The sequence below is a fragment of the Littorina saxatilis genome, linkage group LG12 (assembly GCF_037325665.1).
Source record: "Littorina saxatilis isolate snail1 linkage group LG12, US_GU_Lsax_2.0, whole genome shotgun sequence".
Taxonomy (NCBI): Eukaryota; Metazoa; Mollusca; class Gastropoda; order Littorinimorpha; family Littorinidae; genus Littorina; species Littorina saxatilis.
In genome coordinates, this window is record NC_090256.1 from 27,468,997 (window position 1) to 27,494,477 (window position 25,481).

The 25,481-nt window shown below is 41.1% G+C and overlaps 1 protein-coding gene across 1 annotated transcript in view; it reads right to left on the reverse strand.

Annotated features, from left to right (window-relative positions):
• LOC138981649 (secretin receptor-like) overlaps positions 1-15,484 on the reverse strand; it is a 190,710-nt gene extending 175,226 nt beyond the window's left edge. Inside the window, exon 1 of the mRNA XM_070354644.1 lies at positions 14,363-15,484. Within this exon, the coding sequence (XP_070210745.1) occupies positions 14,363-14,581 (219 nt within the window). The 5' untranslated portion in view covers positions 14,582-15,484. The remainder of the gene's footprint in view (positions 1-14,362) is intronic.
• Positions 15,485-25,481: the final 9,997 nt, after the last annotated feature.

Below are 25,481 nucleotides of genomic sequence, written 5' to 3' on the forward strand. Positions count from 1 at the left end.
CGTACGCAAGCATGGCATTGGTGCTTGCCGGCACTAGCTGACGACCACAATCTGAACATATTACGTACGGTACGCACGAGAAAGTACATTTAGTGCGTTCCGGGACCCGCTCGTTTCATGTTTAGTGCGTCTTGGGACCCCCTGGGACGCGTAGTTTGGGGAGCCCTGGGCTGGATAGATCCGAGATGGTGACCCGAAACGTTTACATTCAGAGCCTTTGAAACGGAACTGTCTGCGAATAGTTAACGGTAGGCAGAAAACAACGCGTTCGGCTTGGAAATACTTCACACTTGAATTTTAATGGTCGCTATTTGAACGCCAGCAAAAAAAGCTCTAACCTTTAGCACAGCTACACTAATATATGGTTTTACTTAAAAATAGATAACCAAACAAAACCTGCTTATATGATATAGTTTTGAGGGCTTGAGCGTATTTAGATTTGAAGTAGGGCAACAGACGTTAAGAAAACTTGCTTTAAAACAAGAGAAAATAACGGTTTAAACTCAGCGTTCCAGCGGTAAGAACTCTCTGAATATGCAGTCTTTTCTTTGCCATATACTTACGAGAGAAAAGACGTACCTGAATGTTAAACGCCTACAACCAAACGAAAGTCTACGTTGCATTATGAGCATTTGATACATTTTGCAATAGTGTACTCGTGTTTTTGGTCAAACAAACAACCCCTACAGGCAGAAAACCCAATCCCTCTTATGTCTCTATTATAGAGGACGTCCTTCGACATCAATGTAAGCTGATGATACGTTTCCGAAAGCAAGGTGCCACTTTCCGTCACAGTCATTTTCAAGAATAATGTGCGGCTGTGAGAGAAACAACTTCTCAGCGCACGTCACGCTACCTGATAGGGTAGGTTGCCGATGCAAGAAACATTATATTCTGCAGGCGCGTAGAAAGATACTTTAAGGAGGTCTTGACAGCTTTCGCCGACATTGACACACACACAAAAAGCAGAAGAGGTTGTGGGGTAGATTTAGTTGGCCTCTGACGTCACATTGCCCAAATAGGGAAAATTGGTACATCTTCTAATATTCCGGCAAAGGTTAGTATTCATTTCACCATCTGAGGAGGTACGACGTTACCTTAAGCATGTCACTAACAGGGCGAAGTCCACTACGCGAAGTATATACCTTGCGAAGCTGGCCGCACGAAGCTATAGCACTGAGTTTTTGGAGAGAAAAACAGATTTCGCGAAGTCGACTTCGGGCTCTATGAAATCCTGCCTTTACGCAAAGGAGGTATGGCCAGACCGTACTGGACCCACCGTTTCCTACGCCTCTGAAGTGATAGTGTAGGTGGATAGCCAGAAAACAAAATACACATTATACTGAGTGCACGCGATAGCGTAGGTGGAGAACAGAGAAGGTGGGCGGGGTAGAATGAACAGCTCAGCAAAAGAATAGTTCGTAGTAGAAGCGTTGCATTGTTTGCTTTAGAGTTATACCTTGCGGTCGCCCCGTGCAGAGTCAGGTTTCTTAGAGATGCGAGGTCACGCTCTCTCTCTCAAGTCAGTGAAACATCATTCACGGAACTCTACATGCTGTTTCTCTTGCAAACAAGTAAATAATTCTGTGATAATATTTCATCATTGCATAATGCATTTTGAAATGTCTTTTTAAATGTCTGACATGTTAATTATGTAAATTGTATTGAATTTAACTTAACTTCTATTTCTTCTTGTTATTAATCGAGTTACCTTCAATGGGCGAGGGCCGGATGAAAAAAAGCATGTTTACATTGCTTATTCTGTTACCATCGATAAATAAAGTTCAATTCAATTCAATTCAATTCAATTCAATTCAATTCAATTCAATTCTCTCTCTCTCTCTCTCTCTCCCTCTCTCTCTCTCTCTCCCTCTCTCTCTCTCTCTCTCCCCCTCTCTCTATCTCTCTCTCTCTCTCTCTATCTCTCTCTCTATCTCTCTCTCTCTCTCTCTCCCTCTCTCTCTCTCTCTCATATCTTGAATGCATGATTTTAATTATTTGTCTAGATTATAAATGTATCGATGTAATTTCTATGTACAACTTGTTACAATTTGTTTTTTTCTTCTCTCATCTATATATCTTTTCATTTGATTTCCTATGGCTTGTTTGTTGTTTCTTTGTTTGCTTACTTGTTAGTCGCGTGTGTGTCTCTCTCTCTCTCTCTCTCTCTCTCTCTCTCTCTCTCTCTCTATCTCTCTCTCTCTCTCTCTATCCCTCTCCCTCTCTCTCTCTCTCTCTCTATCTCTCTCTCTCTCTATATCTCTCTCTCTCTCTCTATCCCTCTCCCTCTCTCTCTATCTCTCTCTCTCTCTTTCTCTCTCCATCCCTCCCCGTCTCTCTCTCTCTCTCCCTCTCTCCATCCCTCTCTCTCTCTATCTCTCTCTCTCTCGTGCAATGTCATTATGTCTCGTTGCCGTTGCCTTTAACACGCAGTTTGAATTTTTGATTCCCCACAGCCATCTCCCACTTATTCCCATTCTTCCCATCAACACCCCCCTCCACCTCCCCCCCCCCTATCCCTCTCTCCCCACCACCTCCTCACAACTCCAGACAGACACAATACCATACATCCAAACAAACACGAGGGATATTTATTCGTAGTCAGCAATGTTTGCAGCAACAGAGCAGAGCCGCAGCGACAGCAACCACAACAACATCGTCAAAACCGAGGCGACGCGTAAAGTCATCAGCACCGGACACCACCACCAAACACCAACCAATCGATCTTGGCTTTTATCCTTACATCGGTCTTCTGTCCGCTGACAACAAGAAAGTGGACACTAATGCCACAAATGGAACATCACTTCTTTTGTATCGCACGGCCACGGAACTAATGTTGCCTTCTCAGCTCTAAACCCCTGGACGATCCAAGAATGGACAACCCCACCACAACCTAAATCCCCTCCTCTTGACCACACCGTTCTCACAAACTGCAGTCGGTTCCGTTACTTTGATGCCTGGTACTTTGTTGGCAAAGTCGACTTCACGAAGCCTTGGGACTGACGATTTGGTGAAACGTCTTTGCAAAGTCAACTTGTGGCTCAATTAAGTACAGTTTCTTGCTTTTCGGTTCCTGGGGAAACATCAGGGGAAAAGAATTGTGCAGGTAAAAAACAACTTGAGAACAAAGGATTAATTGACTTGAGCAACTAGAATGTTAGTATTTTTGTTTCGTATCCTATCGTATATCCTATCCTATATCCTAAACCTTCCGTCCAACCATCCATCCATCCACCAGCTCATTTGAGCGTATTCCATTGACGGAACATCATTGAACATGATCGACATTGAATGCAGTGCGACGAAACACAAGCAAATAAAACAATGATATTTGGTGAAATATCAACCAAAACCACATTGCGCAGCGTTTGGCATTCTATTACATGTTTTGATTAACCACACTATTACTTTTAGTAAAAAGGTTAAACACCGTCGCTGAAGTTCAATACAAATATAATCACCATTGGAACGCTAAACCTTTCTTCAATCGTGATAAATCATCATCTTTTGTGTTTTTTCAAATATTAGGTGCCATTGCTCTGAACGTGTCAAAAAACCGTTCTACCTTTTTTTCTTTTTTGTTCGATTTTTTTTAATTGTATCTTTTTTTTACATTTAGTCAAGTTTTGACTAAATGTTTTAACGTAGAGGGGAAATCGAGACGAGGGTCGTGGTGTATGTGTGTGTGTCTGTGTGTGTGTGTGTGTGTCTGTGCGTGTGTGTGTGTAGAGCGATTCAGACCAAACTACTGGACCGATCTTTATGAAATTTTACATGAGAGTTCCTGAGAATGATATCCCCGGATGGTTTTTCTTCTTTTTTTCGATAAATACCTTTGATGACGTCATATCCGGCTTTTTGTAAAAGTTGAGGCGGCACTGTCACACCCTCATTTTTCAATCAAATTGATTGAAATTTTGGCCAAGCAATCTTCGACGAAGGCCGGACTTTGGTATTGCATTTCAGCTTGGTGGCTTAAAAATTAATTAATGACTTTGGTCATTAAAAATCTGAAAATTGTAAAAAAAAATATTTTTTTTATAAAACGATCCAAATTTATGTTCATCTTATTCTTCATCATTTTCTGATTCCAAAAACATATAAATCTATATCTATATACGGCTTGTGTGTGTGTGTCTGTCTGTCTGTCTGTCTGTCACTTCGCGATGCACGGCCAAAGTTCTCGATGGATCTGCTTCAAATTTGGTGGGCATATTCAGGTAGACCCCGGACACAATCTGGTCGATGAAAATTTTCAACACGTGCTCTCAGCGCGCAGCGCTGAACCGATTTTGGTTTTTATGGTTTTTCTGTACATCCATTCCCAGTAACTCTTCCTTATCTTCTCCAGTGTTTTGCGCGTTTATCTCCCTTCCTTCGTGTGGCGTCAATCGCGTACGGTGCGCTGGGTGTATTCGGCTCTACTTCTTCCCGGCGAAGCCGGCTACCCGGCGAAGCGGGTATTCATCTAGTATGTTATATTTGGATTAAAAACAAGCTCTGAAAATTAAAAATATAAAAATTATGATCAAAATTAAATTTTCAAAATCAATTTAAAAACACTTTCATCTTATTTCTTGTCGGTTCCTGATTCCAAAAACATATAGATATGATATGTTTGGATTAAAAACACGCTCAGAAAGTTAAAACGAAGAGAGGTACAGAAAAGCGTGCTATCCTTCTCAGCAGAACTACTATCCCGCTCTTCTTGTCAATTTCACTGCCTTTGCCATGAGCGGTGGACTGACGATGCTACGAGTATACGGTCTTGCTGAAAAATTGCATTGCGTTCAGTTTCATTCTGTGAGTTCGACAGCTACTTGACTAAATATTGTATTTTCGCCTTACGCGACTTGTTTTATAGCTTCTTTTTGCAATGGAGACGGTGCACGTTTATGACATTTCGACAAAATAACACCAGAATTACCCCCCAAAAGCGTGATTTATGTTTTTTGAAATAATTAACTTAGTTTCCAAAGAGACATTTTAGAAGTGGAAATAAGGTGAGCAGGCAAAGTCCCAAAACATTAGGTATCCGGGGCACTTTCTCTTATTAGGTATCAATTACGTATAAACTGCGTCCTATCACGAAGATAACAGACGCTGTTGACCGTTACTTTTCATGTTGTACATACACACACACACACACACACACACACACACACACACACACACACACACACACACACACACACACACACACACACACACACACACACACACACTCGGCTTGAATGAATGTTGTTACAGATACTTATGTCAATGTGCAAAAAAAATTTGCCAATATATATTCTGCCAATAATGTTTTTCAAAATAACTATATATACCGATTTGTGACACTCTGCCTTGAAGTTATAGATACCTTAGAATTGCAGCTGATGATAGATTCAGATGTAATTGCAAGGAGACTGGACATTACGACATTCGGCCGACCACTGGTCATTTGTCTTCATCATATTGTGTTGTACTGGTGACTGACCTATTGCTTTCAAATATGACTGAAAGAGAGAAAGTGAGAGAGAGAGGGGGGGGGGTGAAAGAGAGACAGAGACAGACAGAGAGAGAGAGAGAGACAGAGAGAGACAGAGATTACGACGGGCAAACAGGCAAACAGTCACACACTCAGAGACAGAGATAGAGAAGAAGATAGAGCGTTAAAGACAGAGGGGAGAGAGAGAGAAAGAGAGAGAGAGAGAGAGAGAGAGAGAGAGAGAGAGAGAGAGAGAGAGAGAGAGAGAAAAAGAAATATAAATATAAATATAAATAAATATATAAATATAAATATATACAAATACAAATGATTGTTATAAAAAATGTGTCACCAAGAGAAACCGTACACGATAGACAAAAGAGTGGGTTAAATCAAATTTACTTGAAAAGAAAGTAGAAAACAACTGTCATATAAAAACGGTTAGCAATTTATAACAACATCAAAACCACACAATAACAAACAACAACACGTGTTTGTTTGAACACGATTTAATGGTGAATTAAGCATTCAATCTGCAATTCCAAACGGGAATCGATGCAACAAACTCTTTATTTTTCTGGACCAGGCAATCTCCTTTGGGAGCAAAACGGAATTAAACCTAGCAGGAAACAAAACATTCGATATTGCGTCATTCTGACAGACTGAGTCACTCAACAGCGGGGGAAACAAAATCGTCAATGCGGTATCGACAAACTAATGTTGCAGGGACAGCACTCTGTCCTTTTTGTTTGAAAGATGCTGTCCAATGTCGTAGTAATATCCCGCTGTATGAAATCGGGTAAATGCCTAATTTATCTGTCAGCCACTTTTTATTTCATCAAGAGGCGGCCAAGAATGTTGAATAAAAAAATAGGAATACAATAGAACTGAAATCAAACAGCTCTTGAAAAGAAACATAATTGTAAAAGGACAAGCAACAAACAAACAACGATACAAGTATTAGCCAATAACAAAGACAATGGAATGTTGTGGCAAATCATTCAATACGGCGAATCTTAGATTTCAGTCATCAGATCTGAACGGGAATTGACACAACAAGGCATTACCCTAACTTCTTTACCAGCCAATTGCTTTGGAGAGCGGAGCAAGAAAGAGAGAAACAATGCAGATATTGCGTCATTGTGACAGACTTCAACAATCCTCAAGAGAACTCCGAATCGCCTACTCAGAAAATGGGTCCCAAAACAAACAAACCAACCAATTAAAAAAACGGAAGTGGGATAGCACATTACAATCACAAAATAAGGATAAAATCTTGATTTTTATTTTTTACGTGCGCCTTCTGTGCGAAATGTACCATGGCGATTTATACGTTCAAATCGACAAACATGGACACAAACTGATCGGAAAATGTATGGCATTTTGAAGCGGAGAAACAAACAAACAAAATAAAATGACCAAAATTCAAAGACATACTAGAACACAGACACAAATAGTTGAAAATGCGTCATTCAATTTGACGTGAACACTCTTGACAAGATCTCTGGTTCGCCCACAATCGCGTCTCAAAAGGTCAGAACTTTGTTATTTCCGTTTGTAAATAATGGTCCCTTGGTTATTGTTACCTCCCGAAATAAAAATTACAAAAACAAAAGCAAACACGATTGAACGCAAATGTCTTATGTCAGCCGCGTGCGTGTTTCAGTAGACAGGTCAAGAAGATTAAGACAATAGAAGACCCAAAAAAGATAACCGTAGGACCAAAAAACCAGCTCATTTGAAGAGACAAAACCCCACAAACTACGCTTTTTATATTTAGTCAAGTTTTGACTAAATATTTTTTTTAATTTGTATTTAAAAGATAAGTCTTTTTCTGTTTAATTAGTGTTTGTCTGTCTGTGCACTTAAATCCGCTGGGTCGACATATCTGTGAATGTAACCTATTGTGTTGTCAATAACAAACTTATCTTTCTTGTTTTTGTATTCTGAATTTTGGAACGTTGGCAGTCTCTTTGTTTTTGGATTTATTTCTACAACCACACACATACTATGGAAAAAGTGAATAGATATATACCGAAAACCAACAGCCTGGCTGATTCCTCTGTACGGTTGTATGTTTTGGATGAATTACTTTCAAGTCTTCAAAAATACTTTTAAAACATTGATGCATTAAACAAATTCCAAGTATACACACCATTTTAGTATGTGTCCAGGTGGCGGAAAGGCTTTGTACCATGGAAAAGCCTGGACAGATCTGAGATGCTAAACCCGAGATAATTTCGGGCGAGATAGGAGGCAGCGAGATGGCAGGAGGCGAGATGGGAGGGGGCGGGATGGCAGGAGGCGAGATGGCAGGGGGCGAGATGGCAGGGGGCGAGATGGCAGTGGGCGAGATGACAGGGGGCGAGATGGCAGGGGGCGAGATGGCAGGGGGCGAGATGGCAGGAGGCGAGATGGCAGGGGGAGAGATGGCAGGGGGCGAGATGGCAGGGGGCGAGAAGGCAGGGGGCGAGATGGCAGGGGGCAAGATGGGAGGGGGCGAGATGGCAGGGGGCGAGATGGCAGGGGGCGAGATGGGAGGGGGCGATATGGCAGGATGCGAGATGGGAGGGGGCGAGATGGCAGGGGGCGAGATGGCAGGGGGCGAGATAGGAGGCGGCGAGTCGGGACGTCACCTTTTTAAACTGCAATAGTGGAAATTGCGTCATTCAGAAAGACGTGAATACTCTTTACGAGAACTCTGGATCGCCCACAGACAAGGATCATGTCTCCAAGGGGGAACACTCACTTCCGTTTAAAACTAATGTTCTCCAGTCGTAGTTACCGCCCGCTGTAAGAAAGGAAATCGTCGGAATCCTGAATATATTCTATCAAGCGCGTTAACAACGTCACTGATACGGCTCCCCCGTGTCTCGTTCAATATATATGTGTGTGTGTGTGTGTGTGTGTGTGTGTGTGTGTGTGTGTGTGTGTGTGTGTGTGTGTGTGTGTGTGTGTGTGTGTGTGTGTGTGTGTGTGTGTGTGTGTCTCTGTCTGTCTGTCTGCCTTTCTGTCTGCCTTATCTGAGTATGCAAAATATCATGTCTTTCATTTGAGCTCTTTCAAATATTTGGGGAAGTAAACTGAAAAAGATGAAAGTAGCTGAAGAGAAAGACAGGCGGATATCTAGGCAGACAGGCTACAGAAAGACCGACAGACAGCCATACGAACAGAAAGACAGATAGACACTTAGACAGCAAAAGCAAGTAGTTGTTTTGTGTGTGACAAATAAAGCAGGAACACCCTAAACAAAAGTGTGCCACTTTTAAACACATTTCTACATTTTGAACATTAATTTTATACACGGAAATAGTTATTTAGGCAAACTTTGCACACAAAGTGTTGTGTTTAAATGAACACGTGTGAACACTACGTGTTAAATATGTGTGTCTTGTTTGCTAGTAGAACTATGTTCTATCTCATTAAGTGTTCCAAACCTATCACAGACATGTGTTCAAAAGTGGAATACTTCTGATATGATATGATATGTTGACAGACTGGTACTTAGGCTGTTGAGCCTTTGTCTGATCTTTTGATCAGTTGCTATCCTATTCTGTTTAGAGTGACTGAGGAACTGATAGACTCAAAGATTAAACGATGTAAGAGCTTTAAAAACCAATCCACCAACGGAAAGTCAGTCAGCACGCAGTCTATTTTAGCCATGTTTTAAGGACTGATTAGGAACCATAAACATATCTAACTGCGCAAAAACACACCTCCTCCGGCCTCTTTGATCACGCTAAAGGAAAAGACATTATTCTGACAGGAAGGTACTTTAAATCCATTAGTTATTGTTCCCTTAAACAATCGCGCCAACACACCCACCTCACTAAATGTTTTGACAGTCAACAACTTCGTCAGCACCTTGCTAATCGCGCAGGGGGAATTCTTTTGCCAAAAAGTGCATCGTTGTCTGTTGTTCTGCCTTTTTTTTCTGTTAGCAATTATGCCCCAAGTACCTGTCTTCCTCTGCGTAACAGGATGATAATGGCAGTTGCACCACCCGACAAACGCAAAAACACAAACACCTGTGAAAGCGGAGAAAAGTTGCGAAACAAGCCGTTACAATCAGCACCAGACCTCACGATTGTCACATGAAGTGTTTTGTAAAACCCGCCTACTTGTCTATGTTACTATGGAAACCCCTTGTGAAGACCATTGACTACTGAGTGAAATTCTCGCTGATAAGTGTTTGTTTCACTCGCATTTCAAAGAGACTTGGTCGGCTTTCAAGCAGATTCTCCCATTAAAAAAAAAAGTATACTAATCAAACGCGTAGGAATATACTCGGAGGTGGTCCGGTCACTTTTTATCAAAATTCAAAAGCGGGGAGGATGACATTTTTTATCCCCAGTTGTATTCAGTCAAAAATATGCCAATGCCAGTGATCAAAGCCACATCAGTTTGTCTATCAATATTTATTTAAAAAAAAAACAAGCAACAAAAACTCTAAAACAGACCAAAACTTGACACAGTATAGTCGCACGCTCTCAGCATTTACTTCACCACAACAAATAAGTATAGCCGATGAATACCCTGGTCCCACTGTACACAAATGAAGTATGGTCAAGCCATAACTGCAGCCTACCCATCCCCCCCCCCCCCCCCGATCCTACGCCACTCCTACCAAACCCAAGCACAACGTGTGCTCTTGGTAATGCGCTGGTGGAAAATTCTGGTTTAGAAGCCCTCGAAACATTCATCAGTACGCGCGCTCTAGTACTTAGCCCGCTCGCAAAGATCGGCTGTTTATGTTCCTTCCACAACTTGACAGTAACGTTTAATTACGAAAACGATCCAGCTATGGTCCGTAATGAAGCACGTTAAATACAAACAAGAAAGTGGTAAAACGATGCCGCTAAGTCTGGTTTCAATCCATTATGCCGGCATTAGTAGTTTACATAGCTTTCGTAATTCGCAGAACAAGGAGCAAGCTGATGACTCGTAAGAGAGTATTGTCTTGAATACAACCACACGCGTCCCCATCAAACCGAGTGCATTGTAAGTTAAGCTTGGGTGTGGTAAAGATTTAAATAGAGAGAGAGGACACTGATCCTCTTCTGCAGGTATCATCTTGAATACAACCAAAAGTAAAAGCCGTGCTGAACACTAACACATACACAAACAATTTAGAACCAAGAAAGAAACGAAGAGGAGACACGTCTTTTCGTATGCGAGTATTTTCTTGTTAAATCCACAGGTAGCTGTAGAAGACCGATATTTTGGGTGTAAAGCAGTAGGCCCTAAGGTGAAGAATAAACACAACCCCTCGTTTGCAAGTATTTTCTTCCATACAACCACAGTACGTTTGTGCTCTCAAGTGGCAAGCAATCTAGACGAAGACAGTGCACGAAGAAGTCAACAATGACATTCTGAAACGCAGCTTCTTCTGACAGAATTGCCTTGTTTACAAGCACAAGCGTAGACGATCAAGTCGATCAATGTAGACGAAACAGAAAGTATGGAAAGTATAGCGACTCCGGAAACAATTTCTATTCTGCGTGATCTTTTTCTTCAAATAATTATATGTACGCACAGGTATGCGGAACCAAGCGATTTGCAATACACACACACACACACACACACACACAGCTGTCGAGGAGAGATCATAGAGAGAGCGTTTGGTTGCAATGAATCAAGACACGGAAACATTTCTTGGTATACCGCGCTGCATTTTGGTACAGATCAAACAGTTACTTTGAATTGATCTTTGTCCTGTATGGAACATTTTACGGAAAGGCTTTAAACAAAAACAAGGGTAAGTTGTGCATCAGAAAGCAAGCACGTTTGGAACTGGTTATTAGCGTTTTCTTCTTTTCCAGTGTGCGCTCCAAGTGTTATCTGCTGAACTTTGGCTTCAGAATCTATGTCAAAGACAAAATGAAGACGTTTCTTTGCCAAGCACGTGCGGTGCAGCGACAGACTGTTCGCGACCTGACCTAGATATGGAGTGAAAAACATGGCACCCTCAGTTAGCGCGTGCAACCGTGCCATCAGCGTTATCAAGCTGTGCGGTTTCCCGTTCCTCACACTCAGCAGTGCTCATGTTATCGCTGAATATTTGGTAAAGGTTTACATCAGTCAAGCTTGACAGCAAACAAATTCATGCTGGATAAATTCATGTTTATGACGATTAGGCGTAATTGTATAGATGGTTTATGCTACTCTGGTTTTGTTTTGTTATCATTACTAGTACACGTAGATAAGTGTTTGTGTGTGTGTGTGTGTGTGTGTGTGTGTGTGTGTGTGTGTGTGTGTGTGTGTGTGTGTGTGTGTGTGTGTGTGTGTGTATGTGAGTAGCATATGGTGTGTGTGTGTGTGTGTGTGTGTGTGTGTGTGTGTGTGTGTGTGTGTGTGTTCGTGTGTGTAGCATATGGTGTGTGTGTGTGTGTGTGTGTGTGTGTGTGTGTGTGTGTGTGTGTGTGTGTGTGTATGAGTGTGTATTAGTTGTGTGGCAGACACACACTCAAACGTAAGCTAAGATCAAAAGCGTCCTACACTACACCGAAAACTAAAGGCGATAATAATTAACCAGCTCCCGACGCCAAAGGAATTGTGGACTGCTCTGATCTTCTGCTGATGTAAATATTTCAATAAATTGAACAATAATTGGCAATTATACAAGATTCTGCCACAATAACGCGAACTATCGATATTAATGTTTAACGACCTTTGCGTCGGAGGGAGATTGCGTCGCAAATGTCTGTGTGACGTGGGAACCGAACCAGACACTTGCAAAACATGGCCACCCCAGGGCTATGTGACCTTGTCACGATTGACTTCTGCATGTCAACAACCAACCCAGATAATTAATGAGCAATTTGCAACTGGGGAATTCTCCCTCCTTTGTGTATGTCCACTTTCGGATTCTTGCCCTAAGCAGTCCAGTCTGGCCTGTCCTCTTCCTTCATGTTGGTTTGCCTTGTGAGGACAACAAAATTAAAATAACGGGAAATGACGACTTAAAACGTTCAACTTGTTCGCACGAAGGACGTTCGACTCTGGCTCATAAAGATAGGAACACGTGAAAAAATACAATCATTCAAAACAAATCCCTTTCTGAAGCAGTAAATTTGACAGCTTCCTAACAAACAACAAGTCGCGTAAGGCGAAAATACAATATTTAGTCAAGTAGCTGTCGAACTCACAGAATGAAACTGAACGCAATGCAACGCAGCAAGACCGTATACTCGTGGTCCATCGCTCACGGCATAGGCAGTGAAATTGACAAGAAGAGCGGGGTAGTGGTTACGCTATGCTGCATAGCACGCTTTTCTGTACCTCTCTTCGTTTTAAGTTTCTGAGCGTGTTTTTAATCCAAACATATCATATCTATATGTTTTTGGAATCAGGAACCGACAAGGAATAAGATGAAAGTGTTTTTAAAACGATTTCGAAAAAAAAATTTTGATAATAATTTTTATATATTTAATTTTCAGAGCTTGTTTTTAATCCGAATATAACATATTTATATGTTTTTTGAATCAGCAAATGATGGAGAATAAGATAAACGTAAATTTGGATCGTTTTATAAATTTTTATTTTTTTTTACAATTTTCAGATTTTTAATGACCAAAGTCATTAATTAATTTTTAAGCCACCAAGCTGAAATGCAATACCGAACCCCGGGCTTCGTCGAAGATTACTTGACCAAAATTTCAACCAATTTGGTTGAAAAATGAGGGCGTGACAGTGCCGCCTCAACTTTCACGAAAAGCCGGATATGACGTCATCAAAGACATTTATCAAAAAAATGAAAAAAACGTTCGGGGATTTCATACCCAGGAACTCTCATGTCAAATTTCATAAAGATCGGTCCAGTAGTTTAGTCTGAATCGCTCTACACACACACACACACGCACACACGCACACACACACACACACATACACCACGACCCTCGTTTCGATTCCCCCTCGATGTTAAAATATTTAGTCAAAACTTGACTAAATATAAAAACCAAGCCCTAAACCTCCTCAACATTTCTTCGGGCACGATCGAAAGCAACCGATGAAATCCAGCTTTCTGAACTCAAACGATGCTTTCTACACATAAATCCGGGGTTTTTGTTCAGAAAATGATGCGCAGTTGGAATCTATTGACGATAAAGAGAGATGGAAACGAATGCTTTGCCAACAATGGCTAGAAATGTTGGATAGTAAAACGGCTGCAAGCGAGAATAAATGGCGCGGATTTGCCATCTTCAAATAGGCATCCCGATGAAAGTAGTGAGAACATGAAAGGAGTTAGCAATCATTTGAGAACGATGATTGTGTTGATAGCTTACACATCGAACGTAACAGGTTTAGCTTGACATGACCAATACGAAATAAAATATGGTTTTTCAAAAGAAGGAAAACATTAATAACACAATGAATCTTTCAGCTTTGCGATGTCGGTTTAGAATAGAAACAAATCAAACAAGAAGCACAATTAACAAAGGGAAGATCCCGACGGACTTCAAGATCGTGCTTTCTAACAAAGGTGTTAACAGTATTGTAGTATTCTGCTATTAACTTTATCGAGGAAACGATCGGAGCAGCATCTTCACCAACACATCACCACCACTACCACCACCATTGTTGTATCAGTATCGTAATCGTCATTATCGACGTCATCATTGACAAAACAACAAAAAATAACATAACATTACGTACATTCTCGACGGCCGATCCAACCCCCACCACCCTTAACCCAACCTCCACTATCAAAACCATCAACAACAAGACGGGTGACAACATAACACAACACAACACAACACAACACAACAAAGCACAACACAACACAACACAACACAGCACAGCACTGTACAGCACAACACAACACAACACAACGCAACGCAACGCAACAAAAACACAACACAACACAACACAACACGATACTAAACCACTGACCTCTTTGCCGCTAAGACTCCATCGCCCGTGTACTAGAGGAACGGTGACAACACAGGCGATGAGGATGATGACGAAAGAGAAGACGACGACACAGAGGACGCATGAACAGCGACATGGACCCCCACCGTCATCCTTCTCCATCGACCCTCCTCGAAAGGAGCGGAGGAACACTTTTTCGTGCGTCGTGATCACCTCACTATACATGTTCCCGTTAGTCATGAGGACGGTTGGTTCCACTTGAATATCAAATATACCCCACTTTGAAGCTCCGTAAAAGTTATTTATACATGTTCACAGAAGTCGTTGTTGTTTCACAACACATTTTGCGATGATCAGTGCATCATGTCTGTCAAATAATTAAGCTTGACCACCTTTCGCAATATATGTTCACACGAGTTGTGGATACTGTATTGTACATATTCCTGTCTGCTTGCTTAGTTGGTACTTCAAATGATATTACACCCAGCAGTTCAGCTGAAGTTCAATTGTCGTTGTGTATGAGCAATGCCCTCTTTTCACTACACATGTTACTGTTTCAGATAGTCGTCCATTGATCAAAATGTATTTCATTGTGTAGGTCAACATACTCTCAAAAAACACCTCCCCGTGTCATGACCACTTCACTAAACATGTTCCTCTTTGTGAATGTTCTTTGGTATATTTAATAATTGAATCCCTTTTCAAGTAGTTTACATTCAAAACATGCGTGATCGGTTTTACTGCGGCGTTGCTGGAATTTAAAGTAAATCACATACAATGTTCATCTCACGCGTTATTCCGGCAGCAGAAATATCCACGTACTGTCTGAGATCTTCTTCGATGTGTGAAATATACCTTAGAGGAGGGTTTAGCCAGTGGTAGGTCCACACGTTCACTCTTGCTGGCATCAACTCACTTCAAACGTTCCTGTTTGATGTACCAGAACAGATCCCAACACAGTGTTTGGCCGACGTTGCAGATACAACTGAGTTCACTTGCGTTGTTATGACTTAGTCTGTTGGGAAGGGATAGCAAGATAATAATAGTCAAAGTGGCATATCTTCAGTCAAGTTGACTTTCATCAAACATGTTCACATGGGACTGGAATACTTAATTATATCGACCTGATACCTTGGATCGACGAATTAGATTTAACCAAGTCACTGTAAACTAACAGTCTTAAAAACAACAGTTGGTGTCATTGTTAGTCACTCAATGAAATTTGTATTGTTGTGTGATCGACACGTTCACTAAAGACCGCCCTGACAATGTCAGAAATTCCTTCACGCACGCTCTTGTATCGCTTTGTTCAGACGAAGTAGGCCTACTTTGCGCATGTTCAACGCGCTGACCACAATCAAGGTAAGAATGCTGTACCTCTGTAACCTAGCTGCGACTGATCTGCATCGTGCATATATCCCAACAGGTCAAGAGACAAGACTGTGTTCAATCTCTTAGGAAAGTGTTTGGAAGAGCGTTGTTGATCCTCTTCATATGAGTTTACAACTGCGCGTTGTGCTTGAAGTCACGACGACAGTCATCTTACCAGTATTATTCGTCTATTGAGTTCAGTCAACGATTGCTACCCAATGTTCCATCGTCGATGTTGGAAATTGTTCCTGAAATTGATGTTTTGTTCACAGTTCAGTTCAGCTGCATTTGAGAAACTCTGAGTATGAACGAAAACCATCCCGTATCTTCCCACTGGTTCTAAAAATAACACCACATTTAAATGATACCCAGCATCACAAAGCGCACGGGGGATAACCGGTCAAAGGCCGAACAGAAGCCGAAGGCCGCTCATGACACGTGTGAAGGCAAGTTTTGTCTGTTTTCTAGGTATTGTTTGATTTATGTCGGGATTTAAGGTAAGCTACTGATTCAGCGATGACTAAATTTGTTTCTCGATGCATAAAAAGTCAGGGAGCGATAGATATTTGCCCGTAAATAGCCTTCAAAGCTGAAAATGTCCGCGATCGAGCACCGGAAATGGCTGTTCGATGGGTTTTGCAAGTAGAAATGTGCTTTATTTCACCAAATCAGCTCGTATTTGGTGTGGGTACGGGATTCTAGAGGACGAAGGAGTCATAAGAGGTGCAAAGAAGTGCTATTTGGGAGTAGAATAAATCTTCCGAGACAGTAGACAAGAGAAGGTCATATTTGAGAGACGCGCGTAGGCCGATTGTCTTTCCGACAAGCGAATGATACAGCAGATTAATCATTCGTTTTGACCAGAAACCTAGTCTCTAGTTTTTATGAATGAGTTTTTTAATTAAAACAATCACGAGAACTCTCTCGCTTAGCCTAATGGCTGTTCGATGGGTTTTGCAAGTAGAAATGTGCTTTATTTCACCAAATCAGCTCGTATTTGACATCGGTTTGGTATATATATATATTTTCTAATCCTACCGCGAACTGGATAGCAGACGCGGCACGACTGTTGCACCACACTTTGAAGTAATCCCACACTTTGAAGTAAATTACTTCAAAGTGTGGGGATGTGCCCCACACTTTGAAGTAAACCCATTTTTTACTTCAAAGTGTGGGGGGATCTTCCCACACTTTGAAGTAACTTACTTCAAAGCGTGGGACTTTTGCATCGCCTGTTTGAGCCTGATGATTTTGTCAAAAAAAAATGACAAAGTCTTTTGGATGAGTTAAAAGAAAAAGTGAGCGAGCCAAGAAACATAGTGATGTTTGTTATCAGGCTTTAAGCAATGTCCCATTGTTGAGTGTGACGAAAACTCGTGGTGACGATTTTAAAACATGTTGGGTCACGCATGGTCCAACCTTACATGGTCCAACCTTACATGGTCCAATCTTACATGGTCCAATCTTGCATGGTCCAATCTTGCATGGTCCAATCTTGCATGGTGTAACCTTACATGGTCCAACCTTACATGGTCCAATCTTACATGGTCCAATCTTACATGGTCCAACCTTACATGGTCCAATCTTACATGGTCCAACCTTACATGGTCCAATCTTACATGGTCCAACCTTACATGGTCCAGTCTTACATGGTCCAATATTACATGGTCCAACCTTACATGGTGCAACCTTACATGGTCCAACCTTACATGGTCCAATCTTACATGGTCCAATCTTACATGGTCCAATCTTACATGGTCCAACCTTGCATGGTCCAATCTTACATGGTCCAACCTTACATGGTCCAATCTTACATGGTCCAACCTTACATGGTCCAATCTTACATGGTCCAATCTTACATGGTCCAATATTACATGGTCCAACCTTACATGGTGCAACCTTACATGGTCCAACCTTACATGGTCCAATCTTACATGGTCCAATCTTACATGGTCCAATCTTACATGGTCCAATAATATATATATGGACCATGTAAGATTGGACCATGTAAGGTTTGACCATGTAAGATTGGGCCATGTAAGATTGGACCATGTAAGATTGGACCATGTAAGGTCGGATCATGTAAGGTTGGACCATGTAAGATTGGACCATGTAAGGTTGGACCATGTAAGGTTGCACCATGTAAGGTTGGAACATGTAATATTGGACCATGTAAGACTGGACCATGTAAGGTTGGACCATGTAAGATTGGACCATGTAAGGTTGGACCATGTAAGATTGGACCATGTAAGGTTGGACCATGTAAGATTGGACCATGTAAGATTGGACCATGTAAGGTTGGACCATGTAAGGTTACACCATGTAAGGTTGGACCATGTAAGGTTGGACCATGTAAGATTGGACCATGTAAGATTGGACCATGCAAGGTTGGACCATGCAAGGTTGGACCATGCATGACCCAACATGTTTTAAAATCGTCACCACGAGTTTTTGTCACACTCAACAATGGGGCATTGCTTAAAACCTGATAACAAACATCACTATGTTTCTTGGCTCGCTCACTTTTTCTGTTAACTCATCCAAAAGACTTTGTCATTTTTTTTGACAAAATCATCAGGCTCAAACAGGCGATGCAAAAGTCCCACGCTTTGAAGTAAGTTACTTCAAAGTGTGGGAAGATCCCCCCACACTTTGAAGTAAAAAATGGGTTTACTTCAAAGTGTGGGGCACATCCCCACACTTTGAAGTAATTTACTTCAAAGTGTGGGATTACTTCAAAGTGTGGTGCAACAGTCGTGCCGCGTCTGCTATCCAGTTCGCGGTAGGATTAGAAAATATATATATATCTATACCAAACCGATGTCAAATACGAGCTGATTTGGTGAAATAAAGCACATTTCTACTTGCGAAACCCATCGAACAGCCATTAGGCTAAGCGAGAGAGTTTTCGTGATTGTTTTAATTAAAAAACTCATTCATAAAAACTAGAGACTAGGTTTCTGGTCAAAACGAATGATTAATCTGCTGTATCATTCGCTTGTCGGAAAGACAATCGGCCTACGCGCGTCTCTCAAATATGACCTTCTCTTGTCTACTGTCTCGGAAGATTTATTCTACTCCCAAATAGCACTTCTTTGCACCTCTTATGACTCCTTCGTCCTCTAGAATCCCGTACCCACACCAAATACGAGCTGATTTGGTGATATAAGTAGAGGTTACATGCCGAGTCTCAGTGATTATCAAAAATAATGGTCGAAGTTAGCGGATCATGAAAAATGCGAGCTTTAGCGAGCTTTTTCATGACCGCGAACTGAGACCATTATTTTTGATAATCACTGAGACGAGGTGTGTAACCTCTTTATTCCTCCTTTCTTCAGTTATTCAAAGAAAAGAGGAGGTTTTTTGCGAAAGTTTGATCGAATCCTATTCACTCAACCAGTCAACCTGCGCAGGCGATCGATTAATGCGCGGTTGTATAGTTCCGTGCAAATCATTCCATTCTGTTAACACTTCTTGTCAGTTTTCCTATTTTGGACTAAAATCAAGTACACAGATATGCTGTTATTCTGCTGTGGCGGCAAAGGCAGATATTGTGTGTTCTGTATATGTTTTGATATGGGGTAGTTATTTTTCGATAATGACCCAGCAACCAAACAAATAACGACCCAGCAACAGCCTGCATCCTCGATAGTGCAATGGGTTGAGAAGCTGTTCTGTTTCGGTACTACTTTTTGCGACTGAAAAGTTCCGAACGCTCTAATGTACGAAGTATACATCTCTGGAGCAAACAATACAAACATACCGCATTTAAATTAACAACTACAGGCCTGAACACATGAATCTCCATATAAAATCCATGAGTTCGGTTGTTTTCTGAATCTCGATCAGACGTTCATCACAAGCAATTTCCCAAGGCAAGTAACTCATACTTTGTCTAGCGACAAGAGTAGTTCCCCTTCTTTTCACTCAGTTTCTTCGACAACAGACTGCAATCCGACGGTCAGTTTTCAACAATATTTCATTTAATAAACAGATCACACGCAACCAAATGCACACATCTCATCAATTTAAACAACATAAAGCGGTTTCATACACTATTTTCCCCAGAAAACTTAACTTCATACAGTTTTTAACGTTGGAACACGGGTGCAAAAGTTCGTCTGCTAGTCCCATTTGACGAAAGAACATTTTCCTAACCGATACCAAAACATATACAGAACACACAATATCTGCCTTTGCCGCCACAGCAGAATAACAGCATATCTGTGTACTTGATTTTAGTCCAAAATAGGAAAACTGACAAGAAGTGTTAACAGAATGGAATGATTTGCACGGAACTATACAACCGCGCATTAATCGATCGCCTGCGCAGGTTGACTGGTTGAGTGAATAGGATTCGATCAAACTTTCGCAAAAAACCTCCTCTTTTCTTTGAATAACTGAAGAAAGGAGGAATAAAGAGGTTACACACCTCGTCTCAGTGATTATCAAAAATAATGGTCTCAGTTCGCGGTCATGAAAAAGCTCGCTAAAGCTCGCATTTTTCATGATCCGCTAACTTCGACCATTATTTTTGATAATCACTGAGACTCGGCATGTAACCTCTACGTATTACCTTACTGGGAGAATGCAAGTTTCCAGTACAAAGGACTTAACATTTCTTACATACTGCTTGACTAAAATCTTTACAAAAATTGACTATATTCTATACAAGAAACACTTAACAAGGGTAAAAAGAGAAACAGAATCCGTAAGTCGCCTCTTACGACATGCTGGGGAGCATCGGGTAAATTCTTCCCCCTAACCCGCGGGGGGTGTTTCCTACAGCGAATCTTTGTTCCGCGCAATGCTTTGCCTGATATGATAACCCCACTGGGAAGGCTGCGATTCAAAAATAGCTTCACTTGTCTGTTTTCATCCAACCACTGCACGTATTACAACCTCGGGGACAGACAAGACTGCACACACAACTATGACACTTGAACTAAAATCGACGTGGAAAAGTTGCCAACTGATCACAACCACTTGTGTATGGAAATATCCAATGGCAATATCTTTGCCTTTGAAGGCAGGGATTTAACACCGTTCTTGGCTTGACGTTTGCTTTTCTTTGATGCATCATTCAGAGTCCGACCGGCACGGTTGGCCTAGTTGTAAGGCGTCCGCCCCGTGATCGGGAGGTCGTGGGTTCGAACCCCGGCCGGGTCATACCTAAGACTTTAAAATTGGCAATCTAGTGGCTGCTCCGCCTGGCGTCTGGCATTATGGGGTTAGTGCTGGGACTGGTTGGTCCGGTGTCAGAATAATGTGACTGGGTGAGACATGAAGCCTGTGCTGCGACTTCTGTCTTGTGTGTGGCGCACGTTATATGTCAAAGCAGCACCGCCCTGATATGGCCCTTCGTGGTCGGATAGGCGTTAAGCAAACAAACAAACAAAATTCAGAGTCCGAGCACTTTGATGCCTCAATCAACAGGGTTCTGTAACTTAGGTAAGACGCGCTCAGTGGACAGTGGACAGTGGTAAGCTCAATGGACAGTGGACAGTGGTAAGCTCAGTGGACAGTGGACAGTGGTAAGCTCAGTTGGTAGAGAATTGGACGTGTGATCCTTGGGTCACGGGTTCGAATCCACCAGGCCGGAACGGATACGGGTCAATTGCATGTGCAGACTCAGAAACGGAATCTACGTCCCACCCCCGTGTAACCACAGTGGCACGTACAAAACCTCGGTCATTCTGCCAAAAGTGCAGGTGGTTGATTACACCTAAATGCACACACACCTTGGTAGAGCGACTCCTGCTGCTGCTAGCTTTCCACTAAGAGGAAGGAACCCGAATTTTCCAGCCATGGGATAATAAAGTTATGGAAATGAATTGAAAGTTAGAGCTATGATAATACGTCAGTCTTCTGGTATCTTCCACACTTAGTAGCCTTGACTGAACGAGCTACGTACTCCTTCGTCAATCAAAGTGGATTCACACAGGGACCATCCTTTTTTTGTCTGTCCAATTATTATCATACATGATCCTGCAATGGCTTTGCCAACTTTCTTTCTTTCTTTATTTGGTGTTTAACGTCGTTTTCAACCACGAAGGTTATATCGCGACGGAGAAATGAGGGAGATGGGATAGAGTCACTTGTCAATTGTTTCTTGTTCACAAAAGCACTAATCAAAAATTTGCTCCAGGGGCTTGCAACGTAGTACAATATATTAGGCCTACCTTACTGGGAGAATGCAAGTTTCCAGTACAAAGGACTTAACATTTCTTACATACTGCTTGACTAAAATCTTTACAAAAATTTACTATATTCTATACAAGAAACACTTAACAAGGGTAAAAGGAGAAACAAAATCCGTTAGTCGCCTCTTACGACATGCTGGGGAGCATCGGGTAAATTCTTCCCCCTAACCCGCGGGGGGTGCTTTGCCAACTAGAATTTATCATTCACGTTTCGGCATTTCGTCATTGTCTCTCATCGTACTTATAATTAAACTGGTAATTTTGTTTATGTCATTCAAGACATCATTCGCGCAGGTATGAAACATCCAAGTAATCCAAAGCCTTTGGACATCTGTTACTGTTCCTGAAAACTATGATCCAAAGCTACAGGTTTCAAAATCGCATTATTCTTCAAAAGGACAGTTTGTATTATACACACAGCGGCTGGTAGTTACTGATTGTGATAAGGCGCAATATACACATTCCAGCGTTTAAAACAAACTCTTTTTTGGGGGTTAACCGAACATTATGCACACAGCGGTTGGTTGTTGCGGACTGTGATAAAGCATACATTATATACACATTCCGGCTAAACAATATTATCATTCCCAAAAAAGACAAAGCGTATAATTATTATAAACACTCTAGCTGTCATTTGGGGATTGTAATGAAGCATACAACATACACATTCCGGCTTGAACATATGATCGTTCTTAAAAAGGGCAGCATTCCTTAAACTGCTCTTGTATTTGCTGATTGCAATCAAACATACATTACCGTATATACAATCCGGATTTAAAATCTCATCGATTTCGAAAAAAAGACAGCTTATATCAAGCACACATTAGCTGGTAGTTGCCGATTTTTAAAAAGATACATTATGCATATTCCGGCTTACAAATCACATTATTCCCAGAAAAAAACAAGGTATGCATTATGCAAACTTCGGTAGGTAGTTTCCGATTGTGATCAAGCATACAACATACACATTCCGGCTTAAAAATCGCAGCGGTCTTGAAAAGGATAGCCATATTATGCACAGGACGGTTGGTAGTCGCTGATTGTAGTAAACTATTCATATATATACACATTCTGGCATAAAAATCTGATCTTTCATGAAAACAGACAGCGTACTGATTATACACACTCTGAGGCCGCGTTCGGTGATCACGAGCAAACATAACAGACAAACGACAGGCGTTGCGCGGCATAGTTTCAAATGATCCGCAAGGGGGAAAAAGGTTGATGTGATGTATTTGTTTGAAGCACTAGGGATTATTAAACACGAAGATTAATGGCCCGTGTCTCCAGGCCCGGACCCTGATGGCGTGCAGAAGGTTGGAATGAAATGATGACGTATAGTGGTGACGGTGCGACTGGTGCGGTGGATGAGGCGGTTGCTTTTTGTGGTATATTTTTGTAACCGAGACTGCAGCCGTCTCTTTGAGGTCTGCGTTCCGTTCTTTGGTTCTTTCTCTCCTTCTTCACAGACTATTCTTTTCAGATAGCGAATTATTTTAAAAGGAACCAATCGTGTCTAATAACGAGATGGAACTAATCATAGACGGGACAGACATAGATCCAGTGGTCGTAGAATGTCTGGAAAATGTAATTATATTGTTCCAGGATCTAGGAATAGGCTGAAATAATCTGTTGAGAAATAATAAGCTTTTTTTATCGTGTCTTTGTGTTATTAGAAATACGATGTGGTGCCAAAAGAAAAATGTGACCCTCCACCACGAAATGAGTCGCATGTCACCTCGCGCGGTTCTGCGCTAGGCTTAATATAAATCCGGGGAGTGTCTGGTAACAGTGTGAGGGTCAACTTAGTCACAGGCTTATAACTCAAACAGTTTTCGCTCTTTTCTAAAACGGTTTTCACCACTGGATAGAGCATAAAAAATCCTTTAGGAACATTGTAAAAATATGAAATCATGCAAAGGTGACATGCGACTTATTCCGTGGTGGAGGGTCACAAAATGTCCATGTTTGTGTAAAATGAATATGGACACTAAAGGTTTTTTTTTAAATCTTATCTAATCTTATATAATATTCCGCCCACGATATTATTTTTGCCATCGAGAACATCATTTAAAATAAAAAGAGTGTGCAATTTTGTTTTTTTGTGACTCGTACCAGCAGGTGGCAGGCAAATGGGTTTCGATTTAATTTACAAAGTGTTTTAAATAGGAAACGGTAACATTTTAGAAACAAAATTCATCATTTGATTTTCCTGACAGATTTGATTTTGCTGGTGGGGCCAGTTGAGTGAGAGATTGAAAATAACTTTGTCCTATTCGAGAAGTGTGTTGGTTTGGGGCTCAGCTCAACGCCAACTTTTATTTGAATTTGTTGAAGGAAAACAGAAGTAAAGTTATTTAATGAATATTGAAGCACTTTGATTACTCTGAATAAGAGTTATTCGGAAACGAGATTGCTATCAAGTTAATTAGCAAAAAGCCTCGTCGCACCATTTTTGTTCTCAATACACAAAGGGGAAAATCGGTTTTGCAAGAACAGGGCTAATATATATATATAGATACATGAAGAAAGGAACACACAAAATGCGAATAAACTCTTGTTAAAGAGCTAATGCAGCCCAGAAAGTGCCTGTGCAAGGGGTAGGCATTAAAGAGTCATGCCTTCCCCATTAAGCTTTCATGTGCAAAACCACATATCTGTACCTCCAGGTTTTTATATTGCATAAGAGCACCCTTATCCTTGGGTAAATACGTCCACATATCAACAGTCTGGGCGCTTTTTGTGAAGAGGCTAAACAGATTTTATGAATGCATTGATTGTCACTTAAACAAAATTATCAGCAAAACAAATCAACCACTCTGCACAAAAAGCAGTGAGAGTGTCGTATTGTGTATGCATGTACAACCCCGGACGAGTCTTTGGTGTTCAACATTAGGCACCAAAAAAAAGTCTGTTTACGGTAACATAGGTAAAAAAAAATAGGGTCGGTAGGTCGGGATTTTTTTATTTTTATTTTTTCCCCCAAAAAAACCATATTTTTAAGTTATTTTGCAAAAAAACAAAGACTTTTTTTCCCCAAATGCCAAAAAATAGTCTAGGGTCGCGCGAAAAAATAGGGTCGGTCGGGATACCGTAAACAGACTAATTTTTTGTTTTGGCCTTATAGCTTACAGGTGAAGGGTGCTACCTTAAAAGGTGATTTACTGTAAGTTAACCATGCATGGCGAAAACACGTGGTACGTAGCATGAGCACTGGGATTCCGAGAAATTCAAACATTTCACGCCTTTAAAACTTTTCACAACAATAAAAGAAAACATGAAATCCTTTGAACATTAGTTCTATAGATTATTATCCTTTTACGTTTTTAACCTAATTGCCTATTGTCTTCAGTCTAAGTCAGTAAGGTACAATGACGCTTTTAAAGCGATTCTAAATCTGTGATCTCACAATCCATTGTCAGCATTTTCGAATGACTAATTAGAAAAAGAGCATACAGAACTATATCCAATTAGTTTGACAACAAGTAAAAACTATCGTCAAGAGACAAAACAAGCATACCTCTCCTAGACATTCAAGTTTCAAGGAAACAACTCCATGTGTTCCA